At 51.8% G+C, this 25,210-nt stretch overlaps 2 protein-coding genes across 9 annotated transcripts; both read right to left on the bottom strand.

Annotated features, from left to right (window-relative positions):
• Positions 1–422: 422 nt before the first annotated feature.
• Positions 423–7,926, bottom strand: DNAJB2 (DnaJ heat shock protein family (Hsp40) member B2). 8 transcript variants are annotated; one of them, XM_027965214.2, is made up of 10 exons: positions 7,773–7,926; positions 7,422–7,523; positions 6,621–6,730; positions 5,498–5,551; positions 5,193–5,315; positions 4,079–4,171; positions 3,770–3,872; positions 3,507–3,577; positions 2,455–2,661; positions 423–1,352 (listed from the first exon to the last, which is right to left on the bottom strand). In XM_027965214.2, the coding sequence occupies exons 2-10, from the start codon at positions 7,484–7,486 to the stop codon at positions 1,342–1,344; spliced, it is 837 nt and encodes a 278-aa protein (XP_027821015.1). In that variant the 5' UTR covers positions 7,487–7,523; positions 7,773–7,926; the 3' UTR covers positions 423–1,341. The 8 variants fall into 8 exon arrangements, with proteins under 8 accessions (XP_027821015.1, XP_042100209.1, XP_042100206.1 ...); XM_042244275.1 differs by having other exon boundaries at positions 7,843–7,926; XM_042244272.1 differs by having other exon boundaries at positions 423–2,661.
• Positions 7,927–15,378: 7,452 nt separating this feature from the next.
• Positions 15,379–21,352, bottom strand: LOC101116286 (tubulin alpha-1D chain). The gene is made up of 4 exons (XM_004004948.5): positions 21,280–21,352; positions 17,605–17,827; positions 17,149–17,297; positions 15,379–16,405 (listed from the first exon to the last, which is right to left on the bottom strand). Exons 1-4 carry the CDS (start codon positions 21,280–21,282, stop codon positions 15,422–15,424), a joined length of 1,359 nt encoding a protein of 452 aa, XP_004004997.1. The 5' UTR covers positions 21,283–21,352; the 3' UTR covers positions 15,379–15,421.
• Between the last annotated feature and the right edge of the window lie 3,858 nt (positions 21,353–25,210).

The following is a 25,210-nucleotide window of genomic DNA, read 5'->3' as shown; positions in this document are numbered from 1 at the left end:
CTAGCCTTAAGCTAAGAGGACCTGTGGAGGTGATGCTCAGTCTCTGGGCCTCAGGAGGAGGTTTTTAGAGGTGTTTCACCAAGTTTCTGGCTTTCTGTTGGCCTCAGGTTTCAGTCCAGTCAGATCTGGTCCTAGCTGCGCTTGCAGACCCTGCAGTAGTTGGGTGGTGGGGTCCTGCATTTGGAGAACAATAGCTGCCTGTGAAAGCCCAGTTCGGGGGCCCCCAGAGGTGAGGCATGTGAGCACAGCCTGGGATTCCACACCATATTAGGGGAGGGCCGCCTGGTCAAAGAGGGGACTTCTGCTGTCAGCTGGGAAGGCTTGCGACCTCTGGATGCCTGAGAAATAAAGGGAGGTGTGTCACCCGCTGGCCCCATAGGGTTGGCTGGCGGGAAGGAAGCACACAGGACACAGCACACCACTAAGCTCTCGAAACTCAGCTTTATTGACTTCCAGTGTTTCCCTCTTGGTCTGAGCTCAGCCCAGCTGGCTTTGATAGGTCACTGAGACTCAATGGCACAGGGGCTGGCAACATCCCAGCTCCACCACTTCCCTCCCCGGCCACCGGGCTCCCCAGGGAGGGAGGAGGAGAGGCAGTTTCTGTGGTGTTGGAGAGAAAGAATGGGCAGCAGGGTCAGAGGCCAAAGGAGCCATACAAGCAGCGGCATGCCCGGAGCACCCATCACACGCTGATTCCAGCCACACACACACACACTCACACACCCCAGAGCGCTAGGGTGGCCTCCCACCTTCCAAGCTCTCACCAGCCCATGCCCATCAGCCCTCTTGAGACCACGCCCTGCTCAGCCAATTCGCCCTGGCTCATTCTCAGACCCCAGGACTGCCCACAGGAAAATAACCTCTCCCAGATGCCTCGGGGCCTTGATTTGTACACTCTAACCCCAGCGCTAGCAAGAGGTATCAGGGGAAACGAAGCTCACATTCCCCCTTCATCCACATTCTTGCCACCCCTGCCAGGGACAAATCAAATGACAAGATGTCCCCATCTCACGAGTTAACAGGCCGACCAGAGCTGGAACTACATATCCCAAGATGCACAGCTCCGTTAACTGCGCACCACTTCCTCCAAGCATCATCTAACAGAAAGGAGGCGAGGTGCGTTGCATTCTGGGACTTGTAGTCCCCAGGAAACAGCACCAAACACCCTGGGAAGCATTTACAGGCTAAGCCTACCTCCCACCCGGCCCCCGCCCACCACCCAGGCCCAGCTCTATGCTCAGCACGGGTGAGCGAGAGGGATGGAGGGTCCCCTCCCAGTGCACAGGGTTGGGCGCTGTCCTGTTGGAACTGTGCAGCAACTCTGGGTCCCGGACATCCAGCTCAGAACACATCTGGGGAGAGAGCGGGGGTGGGGTGACAGGAGAGAGGATCAGCCGCAAGCCGTGGAGGGCAGAGCTAAGCATGCAGCCCTGGGCTAGCCCTGTGGCCTCTCCCTGAGCCCTGATGCATGGTGCGGGAGGATGGGATGCGGTCCCTCCTAGACCTCCCTCCTGGGGCACCCTGGCCCTATCCCCCCTCTCCAGGGTTAGCCGGCCTCACCTCTGGCTAGTCCGGAGGCTGGGGGCAGGCTGAGGCAGCAAGAGGAAGGGAGGAGGAGTAGGCTCCGGTTCTGAATCTGGACGGGCCGAGAGGCTCCCGCCCCACCAAGCTAGCCTCCCCGGAAGACCTTATGGCCCTACGGGCCACAGCATCTTCCTCGCCACAAAGAGGCTTTCTGGGGAAAAGGAAGAAGGGAGTCCCAGCCAGGCAGGAGGCAGTGAAAGCAAGCGATGTAGCCCGCGGGGAATTGCAGAGAGAAGAGTGCGAGGGAGGAGAAGCAGCACCAGGAGGGAAGCAACAGAGACGTCAGAGCTCAACACTGCGCACGGAAACCGGGGTGGGGGTGTCTGCAGCCGACCAGGAGAGCTGTGGCTGCCCACTCTGGCTCAGAGAACCTCAGGCCAAGTCCTCCTTCCTTGACATCATTCAGCAACACAAGTGGCAGAAGGCCTGGGCATGAAAGGCCCAACCCAAGCCACTAATGCCCCTTAGAAACTCCCCGTCTAATAAGAATTAAGTTCATCCTGGCTCCTCAGGCCCTCCCGCTGCCCTGAGGTCCCCCCACGCTGGACTTCACCAGGGACCTATCAGCCGTGGGCTGAGCACAGCAAATCCACGCTGGAGGGAGGGGTGGACCTGGGGAGGGAGCACCGAGGTGGAGAGGGGCTCCTGCAACTCAGGCCATGCCCTTCTCTGACCAGGACTCCCAGTCCCCCCGAATCGGGTGGGCTGGGCCTGGTGATCAGAGGATGAGGCAGCGAGTGGCCTTCTCCTCCGGAGAGGGGCTGGGCTTGGCTGTGTCACCCCTCGCACCCTCATGGGGCTCCCGCACGCCTGGATCGTGGTTCTGGGCCTTGGGCTGCCCCTGCCGTCGTCGCTGTGCCCCCCGCCCACCTGCCGGTTTCTTCCCAGATGCCTCCATCTCTGACAGGCTGTAGGCCATGGCAAGCTGCAGGTCCTCATCCTCCTCAGAGAGGCTGCCATCGAGGGGTCGTGACACAGGGGTCTGCCGGACCTGCGTGGCCCCTGACCTGGAGGTGACAGACTGCTGCTGCTCACGACGGCTCAGTTCCAAGCCCAGGGCCAGGTCGTCTGGGATACCTGCAGGAGTCACGGCCACCATGAGGCCCTTTGATCCAGGCCTTGGGAAGCCTGCCAGGTGGCCTCATGCACTCTGGCCACTCTCAGCCCCTCCTTTGGAAGTGGGGGTGCATGCATTTTGAAACCTACATGCTTATGAGCATGGCCAGTTATTCAGCTTCAGCAGGTACAAACTGTCTCTTTGGACAAATTACTCAATCTCCCTAAGCCTCCCTTTCCTCATACATAAAATGGGAATGACAAGAGTGCCTACACTGTCAAATGGTTCCAGTGATTAAATAAGACAGCTTACGAAGTGCCCTTATTAGCACACAGAGCTCCAAGAGTCAGCGGGCACCAAAGGGTGGCCATCCTGTACCGTGTGGCATTGTGGGAAGAAGAGGTCAGCCCCAGGAACCCTGCATCCTGGAGTATCATTCCTGGCTTCACCCTTCACTAAGTAGGTCAAAGCCTTGGGCGTGGGGCTACCCAGGAGTCAGGACCGTTTAGCTATGCTCAGGCTCTGTCTCTGCAAATCAAAAGTAGGGCGAGTGCAAACTGCCCTGCTTTCCCCTGGTTCTTATAAGAATACTGGGGATATGGTGGTGTGTGTGCAAGGGCTTTGATACTAGTCATGTGCTCTGCAAACTCCAGGCATCCCAACTCATGACAATGGTGGCTAGCGGGCCCTTTGAGAGCCCATGATTCTGTGTCCCGGCACCCCCACCCCTTCCCCCAGATCACCATCTCCGATCCTGCCAGTCTGGCCTCCCTGGCCCATGGAAGTTCAGTGAGGAGTAGGTTGGGGAGGGGGCTCTGGGGCCTCGGGCTTCCTGCCAGGGATCGGTGGCTGGGCCCTTCCTCACCATTGATTGTGACAGACTTCAGCTGCCCATCCTCCTCCACTTCTACCCGCTCCTGCCCGTTCTCCATAATCCTGTGGAAGACAGCATCGTTCACTGGGCAGGCGGGCCTGAATCCTGTGGGAGTCTGTCCGGGCTCCGCGCTGCACTGGACAAGACATACTGGGCTCTGCCCTCAGGGAGCTGCCTCTCGAGTCGTCTGCAGGGCCCCCCCCCACTGCCACTTCACCCTGCAGCCCTGGCATGGTCCCAGAAGAAGCCCTCACCTGCGTGTGGTGATGCGGCGTCCCTGGACAAAGGTGGTGGACGTAGAGACGGAGCGAAAAGCACCAGCCCCAGGACTGAAGGAGAAAGACGAGGAGGAGAAATCTGGCATCGGGATAAGGGGGGTGGGGGAGGAGGGGGCATTAGACAGAGGCTGCACCCGGCAGGCAGGCTGTGCTCACAAAGGGCCGGGAACCTCTGTGAGGCAGGGCTCTGGAGACATGAGAGAGAAGGCGTGGGAGAACAACGAGCTGAGGTGAGGGGCTCCAGGACTCCAAACGTTTGCAGGCATGGGAAAGAATGGCACTTACCAGAGTGCCCAGGGAAGGAGGAAGAGAAGGTGAAGAAAGGGCCCGAGTGTCGGGAACCCCGGTTCTGAAGCTCTGAGAAGGGGCCCAGGTCATCTGCAATGAGTAAGCAGATGAACCATCATCTGGTGAAAAGATCCTCCCCTGCCCCCCAGAATGTGTGAACCCTGCTCTTATTATTATTTTTTTAAATATTTATTTGTCTGCACTGGGTGTAAGTTATGGCATGTGGGATCTAGTTCCCTGACCAGGGATTGAACCCCAGTCCCCTGCATTGGGAGCACTGAGTCTTAAGCCACTGGACCACCAAAGAAGACCCTGCTGCTGCTGCTGCTGCTGCTAAGTCACTTCAGTCGTGTCTGACTCTGTGTGACCCGATAGAGGGCAGCCCACCAGGCTCCCCCATCCCTGGGATTCACCAGGCAGGAGTACTGGAGTGGGGTGCCATTTCCTTCTCCAAAAGAAGACCCTGAACCCTGCTTAATCTTAGTCTTGAAATAGAAGCTGCTAAGCAACTGGTTACATTTCAGCTTGGACTGATTTATAAATCAAATTCATTTTTAGTATTATATATGATAAAGTTCCCTGGTCAATTGCGGCCACTGTAAATAAAGGAAGACGGGCAGAAGGAACATCTCCTTCAGTTTTAGGCATAAGCCTGGTGTGATGTCAGGCAGACACAGCTACAAGTCTCCGCTCTGCCATCTGCTGTGTGACTCTAAGCAAGTTGTTTGAATGTGCCTGTTCTCTCATCTCTAAGTGGGGATAAAGTTATCCATTCAAACAGGTAGTGCCTGTTGTTGTTTGTAACGGCATTATCACTGGTCCCATGATGTTCTGAGTCTTGCTTTCACGGCTGTCACTGTGGAGGTTTAACAATGAATTACTGTTGTGATCATTTACGTAAGGCGAGTCTCTGAAGTGTCACTATAGGGTCACGTGGGTTCTGGCATGTGTGAGGTTCTGTCCCAGCACTCACTTGGATCCACCCCCACAAAGTCTTCTGTCTGTGGAATTCTGTTTCCCTCTCAGCCTCCTGCCTAAGGCCTCCCGGCTGATGGAGGGCAGGCCTGGAGGGAGAAGCCCAGCTCGTCAGATGCCCACCAAGTCCACTCACCAAAGAGCTCTGCAAAAGGGTCTCCGCTCCCAAAGAACTCCCGGAAGACCTCCTCTGGGCTGCGGAAGGTGAAGGTGAAGCCAGGCCCGCCACTACCAGCTTCCGCACGAGATGGGCCGGTTCCTGGAGGAAAGGCAGCATGGGGAGGGGGCTCAGGGCAGGCACCTTGACCTGAGTGAGGGGACCCCACCCGAGGCTCGGAGACTCCAGGAGCCTGGAGTGAGAGCAAAAATCCACTGCAGAAGACTGGCCTCCCTGCTCCTCCCTGACCCACTTCTGTCCCGGGGTGTCCCCACTCCACTTACCTGCCCCAGTCAGCCCTTCCCGGCCATAGAGGTCGTAGATCTCACGCTTACGCTCTGAAAAGAGAGACTGGATCATTTTTCCCTCCCTCTGGGATGACGGCCACCACTCCCCCAACTTCCAGGCTAGGCCCCTCTGAAGACTGTCCAGAGACTGACACTTGGGGGGCAGGAGGGTGAACAGGGGACATGAACATGGCCATGGTTTTAGCAGCAGCTCAGCCCTTCACACAAGGGATCCTTCCCATCTGTATAATGGACACAATAACAACACCGACCTCATAGCTGCAAGGGTTAAATGAGATAATCCACCTAAACTGCCTAGCACAGTCCCTGACACTCACTGCTTCATAAATGTTAACTAATGATTACTGTGTTATCATTAATCAGGGCTTTAACCTAAATGTCACAGAGAGACCTTCCGTGACTACCTACAAAAGTTGGTGCCTGTGATTCCCTATTCCCTATCACATCACCCTATTATTCCTTTAGCGTAACCTTGTCTCTGCATTTACTTGGTTAACGTCCATCCTTCCTGACCAGACTGTGACAAACCCATCAGGGCAAGGACATAGCCTGTTTGTCCTTCACTGTTCCTCTGCCCAACAAGAGCCTGGCACCTTAAGCACTCAGTGAATATTTTTTGAATTAATGAATGAGAGACCTGGAGTCATATTCCTTGAGCAAGTTACTCACTTCTCTCAGCCTCAGTTTTCCTGTCTGACAAATGGGATGATAAATCCTGTCTTGAAGAATGGCTATGAAGACTCATGGAGATTACACGCCCTAAGGCCTGGCTCAGAGAAGGCTCAGCATACCTTGGTTCCCTGCCTTGCTTCCTTCCCCTTATCAGGACCTATGCCGCAACTATCAGACCCTGGGGAACAGACACTGAGACAGGGGATAAGGGGAAAAATAAAAGGGTGCTAGGCACACAGTAGGTGCTCCTCTGAATTGAAACAAAGAATTCCAGAGTCCCTGTGAGAGAGCAGCACTTAATTGCCAGGTTGAAAGAGGCATGGAGGCGATGAGGGTGGTGGCAGCATGGCTTTGGGAAGCAATGTGATGGGCATGAAGTTGGAGTGACAGGTGCTGGCCTGCCCTGACCCCTGACCCTGGCCCTTACTGTCGGACAGCACTTCATACGCCTCGGCCACCTCCTTGAACTTCTTCTCAGCAAACTCTTTATTATCTGGGTTCTTGTCTGGGTGCCACTGTAATGCCTTCTTCCTATACCTGCAGGAAGTGGGTTCAGAGGGGAGGGTCAGGGGACAAAGGCAGGCACTTCCCACCAGGAAACACAGTGACCCATTTCCTGTTAGTCCACCATAGCCCTTCCACCACTCAGATCCGGGTCAGTCCCAGCCGCTAGGGCTGCCTCTGCAGCAGTGTTTTAGTGGAGTCCCTCTCTCTCCCCTCTGCAGCCAGTGCTAGGACTACATACTGTATCAGCAGATGATAACCTGAGAGTGAGAAAGTCCCAGCCCTAACCCCTCCTTGGGGCTAGCTGGGTCTGGGGTTGCAAAGGACGGTAGGTACATGTGTCCATGAAGGGTACGGGGGCCGCTGGTCCCTCCTGGCTCAGTGCTTGAGCATGTCTGCACTGCATGCTCAGAAATCCCACACTTAAGAGGCTGGGGGATGGGGTAGGAGTGAAGACTGAGGGAAAGAAAGGACGGGTGGGTGCACTGGAAAAAGAGCCCACACTGCAGCTCGTAAACAGATCTTCTCGCTCCACATTTTCCCCTATTCATCCAGGGGTTTCCTTCCTCCCTGCAGGGGGTCACTCTCTGAGGAAGCCTCCCACCCCACCACAGTCTTTTCTAAGGACCTGGCTCTCTCCGCACTGCCTCTGAAGGGCCCCAGGGTGGTGGTGGCGGGGTGGGGTGGGGTGAGTGGCTTTCTGATGCACGGCGGAGGCACTTACGCCTTTTTGATGTCATCAGCGGACGCACTTCGCGGTACGTCTAGGATCTCGTAGTAGGATGCCATGGCAACTCGTTAGTCGTCAGGCGGGTCTCCTTGGGGGCTGCGGGGTAGAGAAGGTAGAGTCAGACCCGAAAGAACCGAGAGCTCCTCCCTGGGGCTGGAGACCCCCGCAGGGGGCAGCAGAGCCCGCTGGCTCTCCTCGCGGCCGGTGACTAGACTCCCTCCGGCAGCCTTATCGGCCCTGGCAGGCGGGTGCCACCGGCTATCTCGGGACTCAGAGTCGGGGCGCCCTATCGCAGCCAGCAAACGCCAAGGGCCCCCCAGCCTGACCGGGGCCCCCCGCCCGCACCTCCTCCGCCAGGAGTCCCTGGCCTCCTGCAGCGCCCCGCCCCTGCCCCCCTCCGGGAACCGTCTGGCACCGGCTGCCCGGCTCGCGGCTGCTGCGTAGGACGCGGCCGGCCCAGCTGTGCGCGCAAGCGTGCGTCAGCGGCACGGAAACTACTAGAGACCCAGAGGAGGCCGGCTCGGCCTGTCACCTCGGGGGTGGACTGGGGGGCGTGCTGCTGCAGGGGCTGCCGGGAGATGGAGGCGGAGCCGGCTATTTTGGGCTTGCACCAGGACAACGTCATCCCCAGATGGGACCTGGGAGACAGCGGCAGGTTCCATTCAAGCGTGACGCATTCGCCAATAAACAAGCCGCCCAGCCCCTGGCCCCTCTGTGGCCTTCCTACAGACAGGCTCGGTGACCCGGGGAAAATCGCCACCTCAAGGGCTCACAGACTCCCCTCGCGGCCTAAATCCTCCTCTTTCTTTCAGATCCCTGCTCCAGCCCCATCGTCAAAAGAGGCCGCCTGATTTCCCTGAGTAGGTCAGACCTGCCTCTCACAGCTGTTCTTGGCATATTTCCTCACATTGGTCACAGATACAGATTAGCATTTGTTTATTTGACTGACATTCACCTCCCCCACTAGAATGTCAATTTCGGAGGGCAGAGATTATGTCCTTTTTTTTCTCTCTCTCACTAGAGTATTAAGGACAGTTAGTGGGATTCAAAAATAATCCGTTGGATGATTAAATAATGAACAGATGGGAACATGTTGTTATGACACATTTGACACATTTGGGGTGGGGGGCAGAGAGGAAATTCCCCAGATTCGAGGTTTTTCTTTCCAAACTGATCCTGAATAGACCTCTCCCACTTTAAAGTGATTTCTAGCCCATGACCTCATGGGAAATTGAGAGAACCTTCTAGAACTGGCTTCCACTTGCTATCCAGGCCAATCCACAAACATTAATTGAGCATCTTGTATATTGTAGATGCTGTCAGGATGTAAAAAGAAGACTGTGGCCCAGTCCCTAACTTCACAGAGCTCCAACCTAAGATACCAGCCCAGCAGTATAGACCACTGGGAAACCTCAAGGCTTTGGAAACAGACAGACCTGGGTTTGCAACCTGGTGCTACAGGTTGTGACAGGAAAACTTCTAAGGACTCGTTTTTTCCTCCCTAAATACAGGTAATGCCTAGGGCTCTTTGAAAGTCACATGAGGTATAGTGAATAGGTGGTACAAGTGGGAAAGAATCCACCTTCAAATGCAGGAGACACAAGAGATGCAGGTTTGATCCCTGGGTTGGGAAGATCCTCTGGAGTAGGAAATGGCAACCCACTCCAGTATTCTTGCCTGGAAAATTCCATAGACAGAGGAGCTGGCAGGTTATACAGTCCATGGGGTCGCAAAGAGTCAGACACTACTAAGCACACAGCACAGGCTCTTAATACAAAAACTCTGGCATCATTACCAGCTGAACAATAATGGCTATGTGAATCCAGTATTTTAAGCTGGGTGACCCAGAAATGCTTTCATCAAAGAGAAGGGCTTGAGCCAGACATGAAAGCAGAGCCTGGAGTGCATTTGTCCTGTTTTCCTGGCTGCTCAGTCTCTGAGCCTCCTACCTACCTACACCTGGCGAATTCCCACTGTGTAGGCTTTGATGGGAAGCAGGCCACTACCTGCCACAAGACCCGAAACTTGCTCTCCCAGACTCCCTGGCTCCAAGGGTGCAGGCAAAAGCCAGACATTCTGCCAGTCGGGAGGGCCAACTGGGAATCTGGAATCTGGAACAAGTCACAGAGAGGCAGGGGCAGTTGAGAATTCATTTCTACAGCGGTGGCGGCAGAGCCAGCAGTGGCCTCTAGTGTCGGGAGGAGGGAATGTCAACCTCAATGCCTGGGTGGGAGGAGGCCTCTCTGCAGTGAATGGAGGGGACAGGGGTCTTTTAGGCAGTCTGTCCCATGCCCTGACCTTGACTGTGGTACGGACTGCCCAACTTCCCTTGATGGCTACCTGTTTGCAGAGTCTTGTTTGGCAGCCCTTGTACTGATTCTGTATGCTACCCAGTATCTCTCCAGTTGTGTGTGTGTGTGTGTGTGTGTGTGTGTGTGTGTGTGTGTGTGTGTGTGTGTTGGGTGAGGGTGGGATTGGGTGGATGATTTCCTGTTTGTTTGTTTGTTCATTTTGCCAGAGTTTCTACTGTTTCCAGTCTTGACTGACCTTGGTATAAGAGGAAGGAATCGATTAGGTTCAGTCAGTTCAGTCACTCAGTCATGTCCAACTCTTTGCAACCCCATGGACTGCAGCATGCCAGGCTTCCCTGTCCATCACCAACTCCCAGAGCTTGCTCAAACTCAAGTCCATCGAGTTGGTGATGCCATCCAACCATCTCATCCTCTGTCGTCCCCATCTCTTCCTGCTTTTTAAAAATCTTTCCCAGCATCAGAATCTTTTCAAATAGGTCAGTTCTTCACATCAGGTGGCCAAAGTATTGTAGTTTCAGCTTCAGCATCAGTCCTTCCAGTGAATATTCAGGACTGATTTCCGTTAGGATTGACTAGTTTGATCTCCTTGCAGTCCAAGGGACTCGCAAGAGTCTTCTCCACAGTTCAAAGGCATCAGTTCTTCGGTGCTCAGCTTTCTTTAGAGTCCAACTCTCACATCCATACATGACTACTGGAAAAACTATAGTTGTGACTAGACGGACCTTTGTTGGCAAAGTAATGTCCCTGCTTTTTAACATGCTGTCTAGGTTTGTCATAGCTTTTCTTGATTAGTTTAGGTCACTCCAAAGTCTTCCAAATCTCTTTCTTTTTACTTCTTTTATCTCAACAGAGTTTTGTCTAGCACTTACCATGTATGTGGTATTAAGACTAGGAATATAAAGAGATTTAAGTTTCAGTCCCTGTACTGAGGGAAATGAAAACCTTGTTGGGGCACAGGCCAATGACAGCTGAGGAGAATTATGTGGAACACAAGTAGCAAGCAAAGGGTTAATTTCCTTTGTTCACAAAGGATTCCAACAAACTTATGAGCAAAGATGAGCAATGTAATGTTTAAATGGGCAAAGGGCACAGAAAGGACAGTTCACAGAAGAGAAAGTACTGGCTTTTAAATATGGAAAGCTGTTCAATCTCATTCATAGTAAGAGAACTATAAAGGAAAGCTGCAAGAAAATACTTTCACTTCTCAGATGATTGATGCAGATCAAAAGATGTGTGTAATATGGGCAAGGCTGTGAGCACAGGTGGTCTCATACATTGGTAGTGGGAGGGGTAATTTGGATAACTTTTAAAGAGAGCAGTGTGAGGTATATTTCAAAATTAAAGATGTGTGCCCTTTGACCCAGTAATACCAATTATAGTAATCTGTAGTTGCACATATATGCAAAAAAGTATGTGCAAATGTTGCAGCATTCTTTTCAATAGCAAAGAATTAGAAATAACCTAAATACTACCACCATTAATAGCAGACTGGTTAAGTAAGTAATGATACAATGCAGTATGGAATACTATATTGTCACCAAAAGAATGAGGCATATCTATATGTAATGCTATGTTATTGTTAAGTGAAAAAACAAGATGTAGAGCAAAGTATATTTAACTGTGTACACACATTAGTATACATTAGTGTGCACACTTCAGCAGTCTGGAAGGAAATACTATAATAACAAAAAACATGAACAATGATGGCTGCCAAGAGGGGACTAAATGAAGGGGACTTATTTTTGCTGTTTGTCAATCTCTTTGGTACCTTTTGAATTCTGAAGTGTGTGTACATAATAACTGGTCAAATACGCATGTAATCTTTTAAAATCTAGTTGGGGAAATGGGATATCAGAAAGGAGCTGAGTGCTACGCTGCAAGGCAATGCATGCCAAGTATCGCCTGAGCAATAGAGACAGAAGAGAGAGGCTGTAGAGGAAGGAGAGGCCTCAGAGCTGGACAGGTCCTGGGTGACTGTGGCCTAAACTGGAAGGAATGGCAACAGGCAAGAAGGGGAGGGAGGCTAGAAGGGAATGCAACTTTGGAGGCAGGCATGTTCCTGACTCATTAGAGTTAAGGGAGGAAATGTGTTGGGTGGAATCCAAAGTTGGGGCTCTGTCTCTTGTGTCTGCCTGCAGGAGGTAATTGTACCCTGGCTTTAGAAGCCTCGGGGATGAAAGCATTCCCCTACACTGAGGAAGTCCTCAGGAGCAGGGCTAGATGGGCACTCCCAGCTACCCCATGGAGATCTGGGTTGCCACCTCCCACACCCACACCCACACCCAGCCCAACCTAAGCCTGCCAGAGCTTGCCCACAGAGTTACTAACTGGGAGGCCTCACCAGATCCGAGAGGAGGTGATCCTCCAACTACCCAGAGTGGGCTGGCTGGTACAGCCATCAGGAGGGGAGCCTGGCCACCTCTGTGGATACCCAGCCATGTTACCAGGTGAAGACCTCACCTTTCTCAGGGCCTTTCCTCACCTATTGGAGGTCAGTTGTGGGGAGCTTTTGAAGCTTGGCCCCAGAGACGCCTTGGCCCTTGTTCAGCCCTGGAAGCTGAGTCCCTGCACCGGCCCCCCCTAGCCCTGTCCCACAGTGCCTGGCCAAGGGAGTGTCAAGCGTCACCCCCTCCCTGCCTTCGAGGCAACTGAGTCACCGTCTGGGCACCGCGGACCTGGCAGGTCTAGACGAGGTGACGTCTGGAGGGGTGCCCCGATCTATTGCAGGCGGGAGGAGAGAACACCGAGGAAGAGGAGGCAGCAGTTTTGGCCAGACTGACCCAGGTTTCAATCCCAGCTCCTCCACTTCCTCGCTGAGTAGCCTTGTGCAAGTCACGTGACTTCTCCAAGCCTGTGTCACCACATCTATAAAAGAGGCATTCATTAAACAGATTTGAGAATCTAATATGTGTCAGGCAGCAGTCTGGATCCTGAGAGAAGAATAGGTCTTGTTCCCATGGACCTTCCAGTCCAGTGGGTACAATAATTATATTTACCTCAGAAGGCAATGGCATCCCACTCCAGTACTCTTGCCTGGAGAATCCCATGGACGGAAGAGCCTGGAAGGCTGCAGTCCATGGGGTCGAGAAGAGTCGGACACGACTGAGCGACTTCACTTTCACTTTTCACTTTCATGCATTGGAGAAGGAAATGGCAAACCACTCCAGTGTTCTTGCCTGGAGAATCCCAGGGACAGAGGAGCCTGGTGGGCTGCTGTCTATGGGGTCGCACAGAGTTGGACATGACTGAAGCGACATAGCAGCAGCAGCAGGATTAAAGAAGGTAGCATTGGGCATTCCTTGGTGATCCCATGGTTAGAATTCCATGTTTCTACTGCAGGGGCACAGGTTCAATCCCTGGTCAGGGAACTAAGATCCCATCAGCCTTGAGGGATGGCCAATAAAAATTCATTAATTAAAAAAATCAAGAAGATAGTATGAATGTGGGGCCTAGTATATAGTAGGTGCTTAATAAACAACAACAATTTTTCTTGGGTTTTAAAAGCTCCTCAAATAACCCCTCTTCCCTCCCCAAGTTTGAATCCAGTTGATAGAAAGACACAGGATAGAGATTTGAAATTCAGCCCTTTTAGAGGAGAAAAAAAATCAATAAAAGCAGATTGGAGGATATAGCTGAGCTAGCTATTCAGCCAAAATGGATTTCAGAATAATTAAATGATTCTCCGAAGCCCATCGCACAAATATACACACAATTGCAGGCCTCTGTCTTCCCAGGACAGAGTTTACCTGTCAGCTGAAATCCTCAGAGAGGCACTGAGAATCCTTTCTGTCTCTGAGAAAATCATTGCAAAATAGAGGGAGGAAACTGTTGGGCTGGGTGTGCCTGTTTTCTCCTCTAAACTTCTCACCATCGTGGTGCCACCACTCCATCCTCTAATTGCAAAATAATTATTGAGACAAGAGACAAGAGTGACAGGGACAGGTGAGGGGGACCATATGGGGAAGGGGAGGAGTCACTCCCTTTCCAGTTTTACCTGAGTGGCCTCCTGGGCTAGGCCCAGGTGCAGGTGTGTGGAGGTAAGTGTTTTATTCACCTCATTCTGGAATCACCCACCTTTCCTGCCCTGGTTTGTATCTCACAGGCTGCACCTCCTTTTCCCTAGGTCCTCTCTTGCCAGCTAGTGTGTGTCTCCGTTCATCCAGTGGGAACCACTGGCTGGAGATTGAGGGTGTAAGGAAAGGCGAAGCCAGTTTATTTCTCTTTCTCTCAAAATCAGAAAGTAACTCAGGTGATGCTGTGTCTCCTGCACGGCTCTGGTATAGTATAGTGTTATTTGCTCAGTCATGGCCTATGGGGTCGCACAGAGTTGGACACGACTGAAGTGACTTAGCAGCAGCAGCAGCAGCAGTCCTACTGTTTGCAACCCCAGGGATTGTAGCCCGCCAGGCTCCTCTGTCCATGGAATTCTCCAGGCAAGAATACTGGAGTGGGTAGCCATTTCCTTCTTCAGGGTATCTTCCTGACCCAGGGATCAAACCCGTGTCTCCTGCATTGCAGGTGGATTCTTTACCGTCTAAGTCCACCAGGGAAGACCCTGACAAACACCCCTCCCTCCTCCCCGCTCCTGCTCCCTCTGGGTAGCTCTACTGTGGCTCCAGATGTCACCTGGTGATCTCAGCTCCAAAGCTCTGGCATCATCATCTCATACCTTGACTCTTCCAGCCCTAAGGGTGATAGCAGCTTCCTGGTTTTGCTGACTTTGGGATTTCCTTGCCAGCATCCAAGCCTGGGAAAGGGAGGCTGCAGGGAGGACAGTGCCAAGGACAACACTAGGCACTGTATCTCTGGGGCTGCAGTAGGGGTGGGGATTGCCCTTGTTCTCGACCTTCAGTAGTCAAACCATCCCTCCACCCCAGAAGGCATTACAGAAAATCTACACACAAGGATTTTGGGGCCGTCGTCCGGTTGGAAGTTGTGCTTGTGGCATAGGTTTGAAGACAGGTTGTTTGTCTTTATCGAAAAGTGGTGAGTGACATGGTCATTTCCTGGGGGTAGGCTCCCCCTTGACCCCCAGCCATTGCTCCACGGTTGCTGCCGCTATGCCACCATTCTGTCTCAGTGCCAGCTTCTGGACTCTCTACCTCTCTTCACTCAAACCCCCTGCCTGAAGAGGACAGGAGTGGCGCTAGTGAGCACCAGCTCTATCAGACACCATGTCAAATCCGGCTTTGACCAGGCTCTTGTTGCAGCCCTGTGTGGCTCAGACCAGCTTCACAACTTAACAGCGCCTCGCCTCCTGCCCCCAGGTCTTCCCTGTTGCCCTTCCGCCCAAGTGTGTGCGACCTGGAAGTAGAGGTGAGTTAATGCTTGATGTGGGGAAGGTTTAACCAAGGCAAGAATGGAGCCAGTATAGAAATTCCCCACCCTCACCTCCTCTCCTGCCCAATCTCCCAAGGAATGGTTCTAAGTTGCCATTTATCCCGCTACATCCTCTCCAGGATGAATTCTTCCTCCTTCTCTGCTTTACCCACATCAGCCTTCATTCTGCTCCCTGGAATGAAATCTGAAGTCAGATCTGCTTTCTGGGGAACCCAGGCTAAGATACTAGCCTTCTTATTTCTTATGAAGGAACCCACCCCCAGTGGTTTTCCCAAGAGAAAAAGATATTTGGGAGACAATGAGGCCACAGCACTTTATTTAGGACAGACACAAAGGATTCTGCTAGTATTCGTCCCCCTCTTCCTCTTCTCCCTCCCCCTCCACACTATCCATGCCCACCTCCTCATAATCCTTCTCCAGGGCAGCCATATCCTCCCGGGCCTCAGAGAACTCACCCTCCTCCATGCCCTCGCCCACATACCAGTGCACAAACGCCCTCTTGGCATACATCAGGTCGAACTTGTGGTCCAGGCGGGCCCAGGCCTCAGCGATGGCGGTCGTGTTGCTCAGCATACACACAGCACGCTGCACCTTGGCCAGGTCTCCCCCGGGCACCACAGTGGGGGGCTGGTAATTGATACCGACCTTGAAGCCCGTGGGGCACCAGTCCACAAACTGGATGGTACGCTTGGTCTTGATGGTAGCGATGGCGGCGTTGACATCCTTAGGTACCACGTCTCCACGGTACAGCAGGCAGCAGGCCATGTACTTGCCGTGGCGGGGATCACACTTCACCATCTGGTTGGCAGGCTCGAAGCAGGCGTTGGTGATCTCTGCCACCGACAACTGCTCGTGGTAGGCCTTCTCTGCAGAGATGACTGGTGCATAGGTGGCCAGGGGGAAGTGGATGCGAGGGTAGGGCACCAGGTTGGTCTGGAACTCGGTCAGGTCCACGTTGAGGGCGCCATCAAAGCGCAGGGAGGCTGTGATGGAGGAGACAATCTGGCCGATGAGGCGGTTGAGGTTGGTGTAAGTCGGGCGCTCGATGTCCAGGTTGCGGCGACAGATGTCATAGATGGCCTCGTTGTCCACCATGAAGGCACAATCTGAGTGCTCCAGGGTGGTGTGAGTGGTCAGGATGGAGTTGTAGGGCTCCACCACGGCCGTGGACACCTGGGGGGCTGGGTAGATGGAGAACTCAAGCTTGGATTTCTTGCCATAGTCAACAGAGAGCCGCTCCATCAGCAGTGAGGTGAAGCCAGAGCCAGTGCCCCCTCCAAAGCTGTGGAAGATGAGGAACCCTTGGAGTCCCGTGCACTGGTCAGCCTAGAGCGAAGAGAAACGTGAGCTCTGAAGCACTGCTGACCAACAGCAGAGAACCAGCTTGTGCTGTTTGCCATTTCCCCAAAAGTTTCATAAAATCCTTGGAAGACTTTTCCAAGGGCAAAAAATAGGCTCTGATACAGTGGTCCCACTCTCCTCTCCTTGCCCCTCCTCCTCTCTCAAACCTCCCGAGAACTTCCACAGACATTTCTCTTGATTCTTGTGCCAACAGTCATTTATTATCATAACTTGCCAATTCCACCTGGTTTCCTACCCATGCCTATCTCCCGATCTAACTTCTGATGTCTCTGAAGGGCTTCTTTACTGAGATCAATAACCTAGAAACCTGGTCCACATCCTTGCTGAAGGCCCAAGTTGATCAGAGAGCCTTGGGCTGGTGTTGTTTGGATCCCTGTTTTTCACAGGGCCTTCTGTCCACATCCCTACAATACAGGCTGACAATCTGGAACTGCTTATGGGCACTCATAGCTTGGCCAGGCAGCCTATCGACTGGTGGCCACTCTGCACAGCATCGGGCCAGTTACTGTAGTAGATAAAGTAGACACCCAGCTCTGGGGTGGAACCCACCCTTTGCCTCCCCTCCTCACTAGTCCTGATCCTGTGTGTTTAATTCTTGTCTGGGAGACTCTCCCAAGGATGGAAGCTGCCCTTCCTTATCTGCCCTCCAGATCACTTCATGACAGGAATGCAAATTCCCCTTCCCCAGCCCTCAACTCTTCTCTCACCAGCTTCCGAATCCGGTCCAGCACCAGGTCAATGAGCTCTTTTCCAATGGTGTAGTGGCCTCGGGCATAGTTATTGGCAGCATCCTCTTTGCCAGTGATGAGCTGCTCTGGATGGAAGAGCTGGCGGTACGTGCCCGTCCGAACCTCATCTGCAATGGACAGAATTTTAGGTGCCCCGCCCCTTGCAGCCTGGCTCCCAGAGCCCCAGGGTATACAGAAGGGGTGGGGTCACTAGGCCCATTCAGGCAGTTGCTATTGCTCTTGGCTTTAAGGGTACGTCAATAAAAAGGAAAGGGATGTGTGGTGACTTTGAGACTCTGGAGCTGAGTGATTGGAGATCTGGAGTTCTGATTGGCTGCAGCAACTGGGAACCGGAACTCCAGGGCTCTCCAGTTATGGAGAAGGACTTGACGGGGTACGTGGGGCAAGGCATGACAGGGCCTGATCATCACTCACCGATCACAGTGGGCTCCAGATCCACAAATACCGCCCGAGGCACATGTTTTCCAGCCCCAGTTTCACTGAAGAAGGTGTTGAAGGAGTCGTCCCCTCCCCCGATGGTCTTGTCGCTGGGCATCTGCCCATCTGGTTGGATCCCATGTTCCAAGCAGTAGAGCTCCCAGCAGGCATTGCCAATCTGCACGCCGGCCTGCCCCACGTGGACTGAGATGCACTCACGCTGAGTGGGCAAAGGGCAGAGAGAAGGGTATCATGTCTGGACACGATTCCTGCCTTCCTTCCTTGAGTGGTTCTCCAGCTGAGAGCAGAAGTTCCTAGACTTTGCTCTCTGTGCCCCCATCTCCTGGGGGATGTGGGGTGGGGATAAAACCCGCAGGGGAAGCAGAGGATGTGACCATTTCTAAGATTATAGAGTCCTCAGTGACTAAGCATTTAAGGAACATTGAGGGGCTCAGATGAGTCTGCCAGAGCACAATAGTCAACCCACTCACGTCTAGAAAGAAAGTAGCATCCATTAATAAGGAAAGCAAGAACCAAGTGAGGTTTCAGGGCTGAGAAGCAAGGATGAGGTTTATAAGAGCAGAAAGAACTCTGGATTCACTTTACAGTCAGAAATGCCAGTGAAGCAGGGGAACGTGGGCCTGGAATGGATGTGTGTGTGCTGTTCTTTCCTCTTGGGTTTGTGTGGTTCTGGAGGAAAGAGAGTCTGGGAAGAAAGTTCTTCCTCATGGTTCAAGGCTGGTGGTCAAAGAACTGCCCATGAAGCATGACTAGGGTAACCTGCTTGGTCCTAGAAAAGAGAAAGGTCCCTGCTCTGGGGAGCCCCATGAGCATCAGAGAGACTTGACTCACTTGCTTCATCTTGTATTGAGCCTCCATTATGTGCCTGACGTTGTGCAGATGCTGGAAATTCATGACACTTAACACCTGGTCCCTGCGCTTAAGAAGCTCACTGTCTAGGAAAGGGAGACTTTCATATGATTAAGATATGTGACAGTGTGGGAAGTGGGATCCCAGAGTGTTTCTTCCTGCTCCCCTTGAGAAGTGTTTATGACAGACCTTAAAAACAAAATGAAGGAATTCCCTGGCCATCCGGTAATTAGGACTCTGTACTTTCACTGATGAGGGTCAGGGTTCAGTCCGTGATGGGGAACTAAGTTCCTGCCAGTCCCATTGTATGGCCATAAAAAAAAAAAAAAGAAAAACAGAAAACTCAAGCACATCCACCAAATTTCCCCAAGCTTTAAGGCTTAGTCATGTGGCAGTTGTGGAGACATGAGAATTCTCACACTGCTGCTAGAAGCCCAAAGTGCTGCATCTGTCTTGGAAAGTGATTTGGCAATAGCAGAAAAGCTGAAGATGCTCTTGCTCTAGAGAAATTCTCACACAGGTACACAAGAAAACAGGTGCAGGAGCAGTCACAGCACCATAGCACCGGAAGCCAATTAGAAGGCCCTCAACAGGAGAAAGTGGATAAAGAATGATTCAGAAGTGGGCGTGGGTGAATACAAGAAAGAATCTTACCCCAAAACATTCTTACCAGAAAAAAAGCAAATTAAGAGGAATCATGACGTTACTGTTTATGTAAATCTTCAACTTGTATGCATCATCTACAGATACATTTTTATGTTTGCTATATATTCTTGGAATGTGTTACAAAAATAAAAAAAGCAAAGGAAATATTAACACCCAATTTGGAATAATGGTTTTGTTTGGTAGAGGAGGGAAGTGAATACAGTCAGAGGATTCTCTTGCTTAAGCTGGGTAGCAGGTGTTCATCATATTATCCTTTATACCTTTTTGCATATCTGAAATATTTCAGAGTTTTTTAAAAGAGGATGCTTTCTCCACAAATTGAACACTTCTCTGACTTTGTAAATATGACACAAGGGCCTTAGCTTCTTGTGATTTCTTTGGATGACTGGGATTAATACAGAGAACATCTGTATCCCAGCCCCATTACTTCCGCACTTGCCTCAAGCAAGAGTCTTCAATACTCTGAAGGCATCTTCCCTGAGAAATGACAATAATAAGAGCCCCCTCCTAGAATTACTGTGCAGATGAAAGAATGCAAGTTGCCTGGCTCACTGCACAACACAGACTAGGTCAGGCCATATTTCTATTGGATCCCCTTATCCATTCCCCCATCACCTAACCCCGGGGGTCATAGTAAGAGAAAGTCACAGGGACTTCCCTGGTGGCTTAGTGGTAAAGAATCTGCCTGCCAATGCAGGAGACGCACGTTCGATCCCTGATCCGGGAAGATCCCACATGCCGCAGAGCAACTCAGCCCGTGTGCCACAACTACTGAGCCTGTGCTCTAGAGCCCGGAAGCCACAACTATTGAGCCCTCGACCTGTAACTACTGAAGCCCGAGTGCCCTAGAGCCTGCGCTCCACAACAAGAGAAGCTACCGTGACAAGAAGCCCACACCCTGTGGCTAGAGAATAGCCCTCGCTTGCCACAGCCAGAGAAAGCTTACATAGCATCAAAGACCCAGCACAGACAAAAAGAAAGAAAGAAAGAAAGAAAAATTTAAAAAGAGAAAATAATGAATTAAGCTGGGAGGGGTTCAGGGTCAAAGGACTCCAGAAATCCCCAGGTCCATGAGGAAGGTCTGACTCAGCTCACCAATCACCCAGCAGGGCCGGCGCCTGCTGCTGTATCTCAGAGCCTGCCCAGGTCCCATGCACAGAGCCAGACACTGACCTGGCCTCCACAGCTGAGGGCCCATGCAAGGCATGTCTGATGTGGAGAATGCCTGAGACTCTGGAAACAATGCCCCTCACTCTGGGTGTGGGCACAGAACCCAGGCCCTGGAATCACACAGACTTGGCCTCAAACCCCTATCCCTCTGGGACATGGACAGAGTTGCTTCAAGGCGGCTTCTCCTACTGCCTTTCCTTGTCGGTGAAAATAGTATAATTTCTTACTCTGCACGCTTTGTCATTTGGGTGCTTAGTTCCATGTGTTAAGTGCTGATTAGGTGCCAGGCACTGTGCTAAACGGTTCACACACTATCTCATTTAATCTTCATAATGGCCCCTTAGGTAGGTATTTTTATTACCCTATTTTACTGACTCTCAGAGGAGTCAAACAACTTGCTCAAGGTCATGAGCAAAACTAGGAATATTCAGAGAAGGGACAGCCTGGCTCCAACCACACTTCTAACTGCTCTTCTGTCCTGCCTGGGAGGCAGGTTTTCATAACAGATATCAAATAAGCCCCACCCCCCATAGCACCCTCCCACCCCTTCTTTCTCTCCCTCCTGGTACATAGCTGAAATGAGGAGTCAGATCAAGGCACAGGGAACGGACAGCCTAGGAGGATGGGTCCTTACAGCTGGGAGCTGGAACCAGAGGCCAGTAGCGGCCCAGGTTTACAGGAAATTGCCTGCACTTTCTACTTGTGTCCTGCTCACCCTATTCTCCCTACCCCTAAATTCAAAGCCCTTCAGCAGCTGCTCAGGCTCTTACCCAGGTCCTAGTTACCATCACCTGTCCCTCTCCACCCCCTGAACAGGCCCCCACATACTAGCACATTTAGGGGGCCACACTCCCATCTGCAAGTCTCTTTCCCTTTCCCCTACCTCACCTGCCTCCACACTATAGCCCATGAACCCCTGGACACAAGGGACCCTCATTTGCGTCCTCAGCCCCCACCTCTGCTTACCATGCTGCCTGGCTGGGACTAGCTGGGGTCGTCTGTCTGTCTGCTGCAAGACCGAGGCTGGGGACAGATCTGTGAGGGACACAGAGCCTGCTGGCCTCCTTATACTCTCTGGTCTGCTCTCAGTGGGGGGGAATGTTGTTAGAAACGGCCCCAGGAGGGCAGGTCTGTTGACTTGGTTACCGGGCAGCAGGCAGGCGCTGGGCCTGGGCCCAGGCAGGGGAGGAGGTGCCTGCGGAGGAGGGGCCCACTGGTAGCCCCACACGTGGGCCCACTGGTAGCCCCACACGTAGCCCCACAGGTATCCAGGTCTCTGGGTACACAGTGTCTGTTGCTCAGTCATACAACCCCTGGTGCTTCAGCCTGGCCCTCACAGGTGGGAGAGGATTTAGAAATTAAGCTGTCTGAGCTCCAGCACCACCCCCCAGCCCTCCCAACCCCCCAGGGTTGGTGAGGACTGGAAGAGGAGTGGGCGGGGCTCAGAAAAGTCTGCAGTGGACCAGAAACAATGAGTTACCTAGGGCAGGAGATCAACTTGGGCCTTTCTGGGTAGGAACTCAGAATATTAGAGAACAGCAGAAACTAGAGCTCAGGTTAGCCCCATCTCCAGGAGACGTAAGAGACATGAGTTTGATCCCCAGGTCAGGAAGATCCCCTGGAGAAGGAAATGGCAGCCCACTCCAGCATTCTGGACTAGAAAATCCCATGGACAGAGGAGCCTGGTGGGCTATGGTCCAGAGGGTCACAAAGAGTCAGACATGATTGAAGTGACTTAGCACACACTTAACTTCTTTTGCCTCAGTTTTCTCATCTGTAGACTGGGGAGAGGTGGTATACCGTGAGATTTAACAAGATACATGTGCTTAGTCCAGAATTGGCTGTTGTCCACAGGCAAGGCAAGATACTGAGCAGGGTTTCAAGGCTATTCCTCACAGTCTCTCCCTGTTCTAATGCAAGTCTTTGCTTGTCTAGTCTGGCCTTATTTCCCATAGAAGTAGTCACCATATGGCCTGGGACAAAATTATGAAATAAAAATGTTACTCTCTCCCATTTGTATCCTGCTTTGTTGTTCTCAAGGCAGCCTCAACCCCCCACCCCCCATGCCCTTATCTCCTTTGAGTCCCTCAACAACTTTGTGTGAGGTAGGCAAGGGAAGGCCTCTACTTCCTGAGGAATAAAAGGAAATTGCTGCCTCTTGGCACGAGGGAGTTAATTAGGGGCAGAATTACGGTTCCTCTGGGACTCAGGATCTGTGCCTCTCCCATTTCCACATGGCAGAGTTTTTGATGTTCCTCATCCTCTCCTGTGTTTTTATTTTAAATTCTGTGGTCAGTGGTGATCATTCCCTTGCATACTCCTCAACTGCCTTGTCTCCCTCTAGCTTCAGTTTCCTTGACTGACCAAACCACAACTCTGGTTAAATCCATTTGTTCACCAATTCTGCCTGCACTGCACTGACCTGCTAAACAGTGGCTGTAGAAAACCCCAGAACTATATTGACTGATCTAACTTCAAATGCATGACCACTAACCTCAAATGGTCCCTAATGCTGCCTTGAAACCATGTTGCCTCTCTCTAGTCATACTTCCAGCCAGCGCCGTGACCAGGAATAGGAATGTCAAATTTAGCAAATAAAAGAATCTTGTCTATTAATAGCAACCCTCTCCAGGAAGTAGTTTCTAATGTGAATCTTCAGTCAGTATGGCAAATGGTGAAAGAATTATCTTGAGGGTGGGGCTTTATCAGAGCCCTTTTCATCCTAGAATACCAGGGTGTGACCCAGAATATTAAGATGGTTAACTCTAGTTTGGGCCATGAACTGAGGTCTTTGTTCTGCTGCTGCTAATTCGCTTCAGTCGTGTCCGACCCTGTGTGACCCCATGCATGGCAGCCCATCAGGCTCCCCCATCCCTGAGATTCTCCAGGCAAGAACACTGGAGTGGGTTGCCATTTCCTTCTCCAATGCATGAAAGTGAAAAGTGAAAGTGAGGTCGCTCAGTCATATCCTACTCTTTGCAACCCCATGGACTGCAGCCCACCAGGCTCCTCCATCCATGGGATTTTCCAGGCAAGAGTACTGGAGTGGGGTGCCATCGCCTTCTCTGCTTCTCTCTCCTACCTGGAACTAAAAGGCCAGGATCCCTGGAGAGAAGACACAACCAACCAACACTTCAAAGGTGAGAAAGCCCAGTCTACACTGGGTTGATCCACGAAGCCATAGAACTCTGGAATTATTATCCAGATGGAAGGCTTTGGGGCCCACTGTGCCCCAGAGTGTCCTGCTAGCACTCCAACTTCTCCCAACTGGTCTTTGAAGATAGGCATCTTAAAGTCAACCTTGACAACACTAATTCTGCAAAGGAAATTCTCTTCAAGGCAGGCAGGGGGAGGGGTCTCATATAAAACAAGAATAAAGAGACTTATTTTTTTAAAGGTTTTTTTAATATGGATGATTTTTAAAGTCTTATTTAATTTGTTACAATATTGTTTCTGTTTTATGTTTTGATTTTTTGGCCATGAGGCATATGGGATCTTAGTTCCTGGATCAGGGATTGAACCCCCACCCCCTGCACTTGGAAGCGGAAGCCTTAACCACTGGACCACCAGGGAAGTCCTGAGATTTTTTTAAGAGCATGTAATGTATCTAAGTTATAAAATGAGAGGTGATCAATATTCTTCATTCCTTGAACAAGGTTTATTGTCTGCAGTATGCCAAGCGCTGTTGCCAGAGATACAGTGGTAGTAGACAAAAAGAGTCTGTGCTTTCAAGGAGTTTGTATTTTTGTGGGAAGACATAATAACTAAACAAACAAGAGAATTTCAGATAGCAATGAACACTTGAAGAAAACAAAACAGATAATGGCACAGAAAGAGATGGGGTGGGGGGAGAGTAGGAGAGGGGGCTACTACTGAAAGGAGTGGGCCACACCAAGATCTGAACTGTAGTGCTCCGGGCAGAGAGAATAGCAAGCCTGGTGTATATAAGGAAATGGAGGGAGGGAGTTCACAGAGGGAAAGGGACCTGGGAAGGAGAATGGCTTAAAAAACAAAAAGAATTATTTATTTATTTGGCTGCACCAGGTCTTAGCTGAAGCCTGTGGGATCTTTAGCAGCAGCATGCACACTCGGGTGTGGTGTGTGGGGTCTAGTTCCCTGACCAGGGATGGAATCCGGGCCTCCCGAATTAGGAGCTTGGAGTTTTAGCCAATGGACTACCAGGGAAGTCCTGAGACTGGCTTTATTACAAGTGTGATGGGGGGTGGGGGGTTAAGCAAGCCTCATGGCCTACTTCGTGTTTTGTTTTAGAGAGAGTATTGCAGCTGCTATGTGGAGAGTACATTATAGAGGTTCAAGAGTGGGAGCAGGAAGCTGTGAGGAGACCATGGCTAATATCCAGAAATGAGGGGATGGTAGCTTGGACTAAACTGGGGGTGAGGGAAGTAGCTGAGTTGAAGTGATAGGACATGCTAATCTGGGCTGTGCAGAGCTACCCAACAGCCTTACCTGACCCCTGCCTCCATGTCTTCTTTGCTGGCATGGTCCTGATTTTGTATAATTTTTCACCCTTCCACTTGGTCAAGGAAGATGGCCTTTCTCTAGACCTAAGGGTAAGTATGCTGCTGCTAAGTCACTTCAGTTGTGTCTGACTCTGTGTGACCCCATACATGGCAGCCCACCAGGCTCCCCATCCCTGGGATTCTCCAGGCAAGAACACTGGAGCAGGTTGCCATTTCCTTCTCCAGTGCATGAAAGTGAAAAGTGAAAGTGGAGTTGCTCAGTCATGTCTGACTCTTCTCGACCCCATGGACTGCAGCCCACCAGGCTCCTCCATCCATGGGATTTTCCAGGCAAGAGTACCAGAGTGGGTTGCCATTGCCTTCTCCAAGGGTTAGTCCAAACCATTCATGGTAGTTCCAGTGCCCCCTTCCAATGA

The sequence above is a fragment of the Ovis aries genome, chromosome 2 (assembly GCF_016772045.2).
Source record: "Ovis aries strain OAR_USU_Benz2616 breed Rambouillet chromosome 2, ARS-UI_Ramb_v3.0, whole genome shotgun sequence".
Classification (NCBI taxonomy): Eukaryota; Metazoa; Chordata; class Mammalia; order Artiodactyla; family Bovidae; genus Ovis; species Ovis aries.
This window is presented reverse-complemented; position numbering and strand designations above follow the sequence as displayed.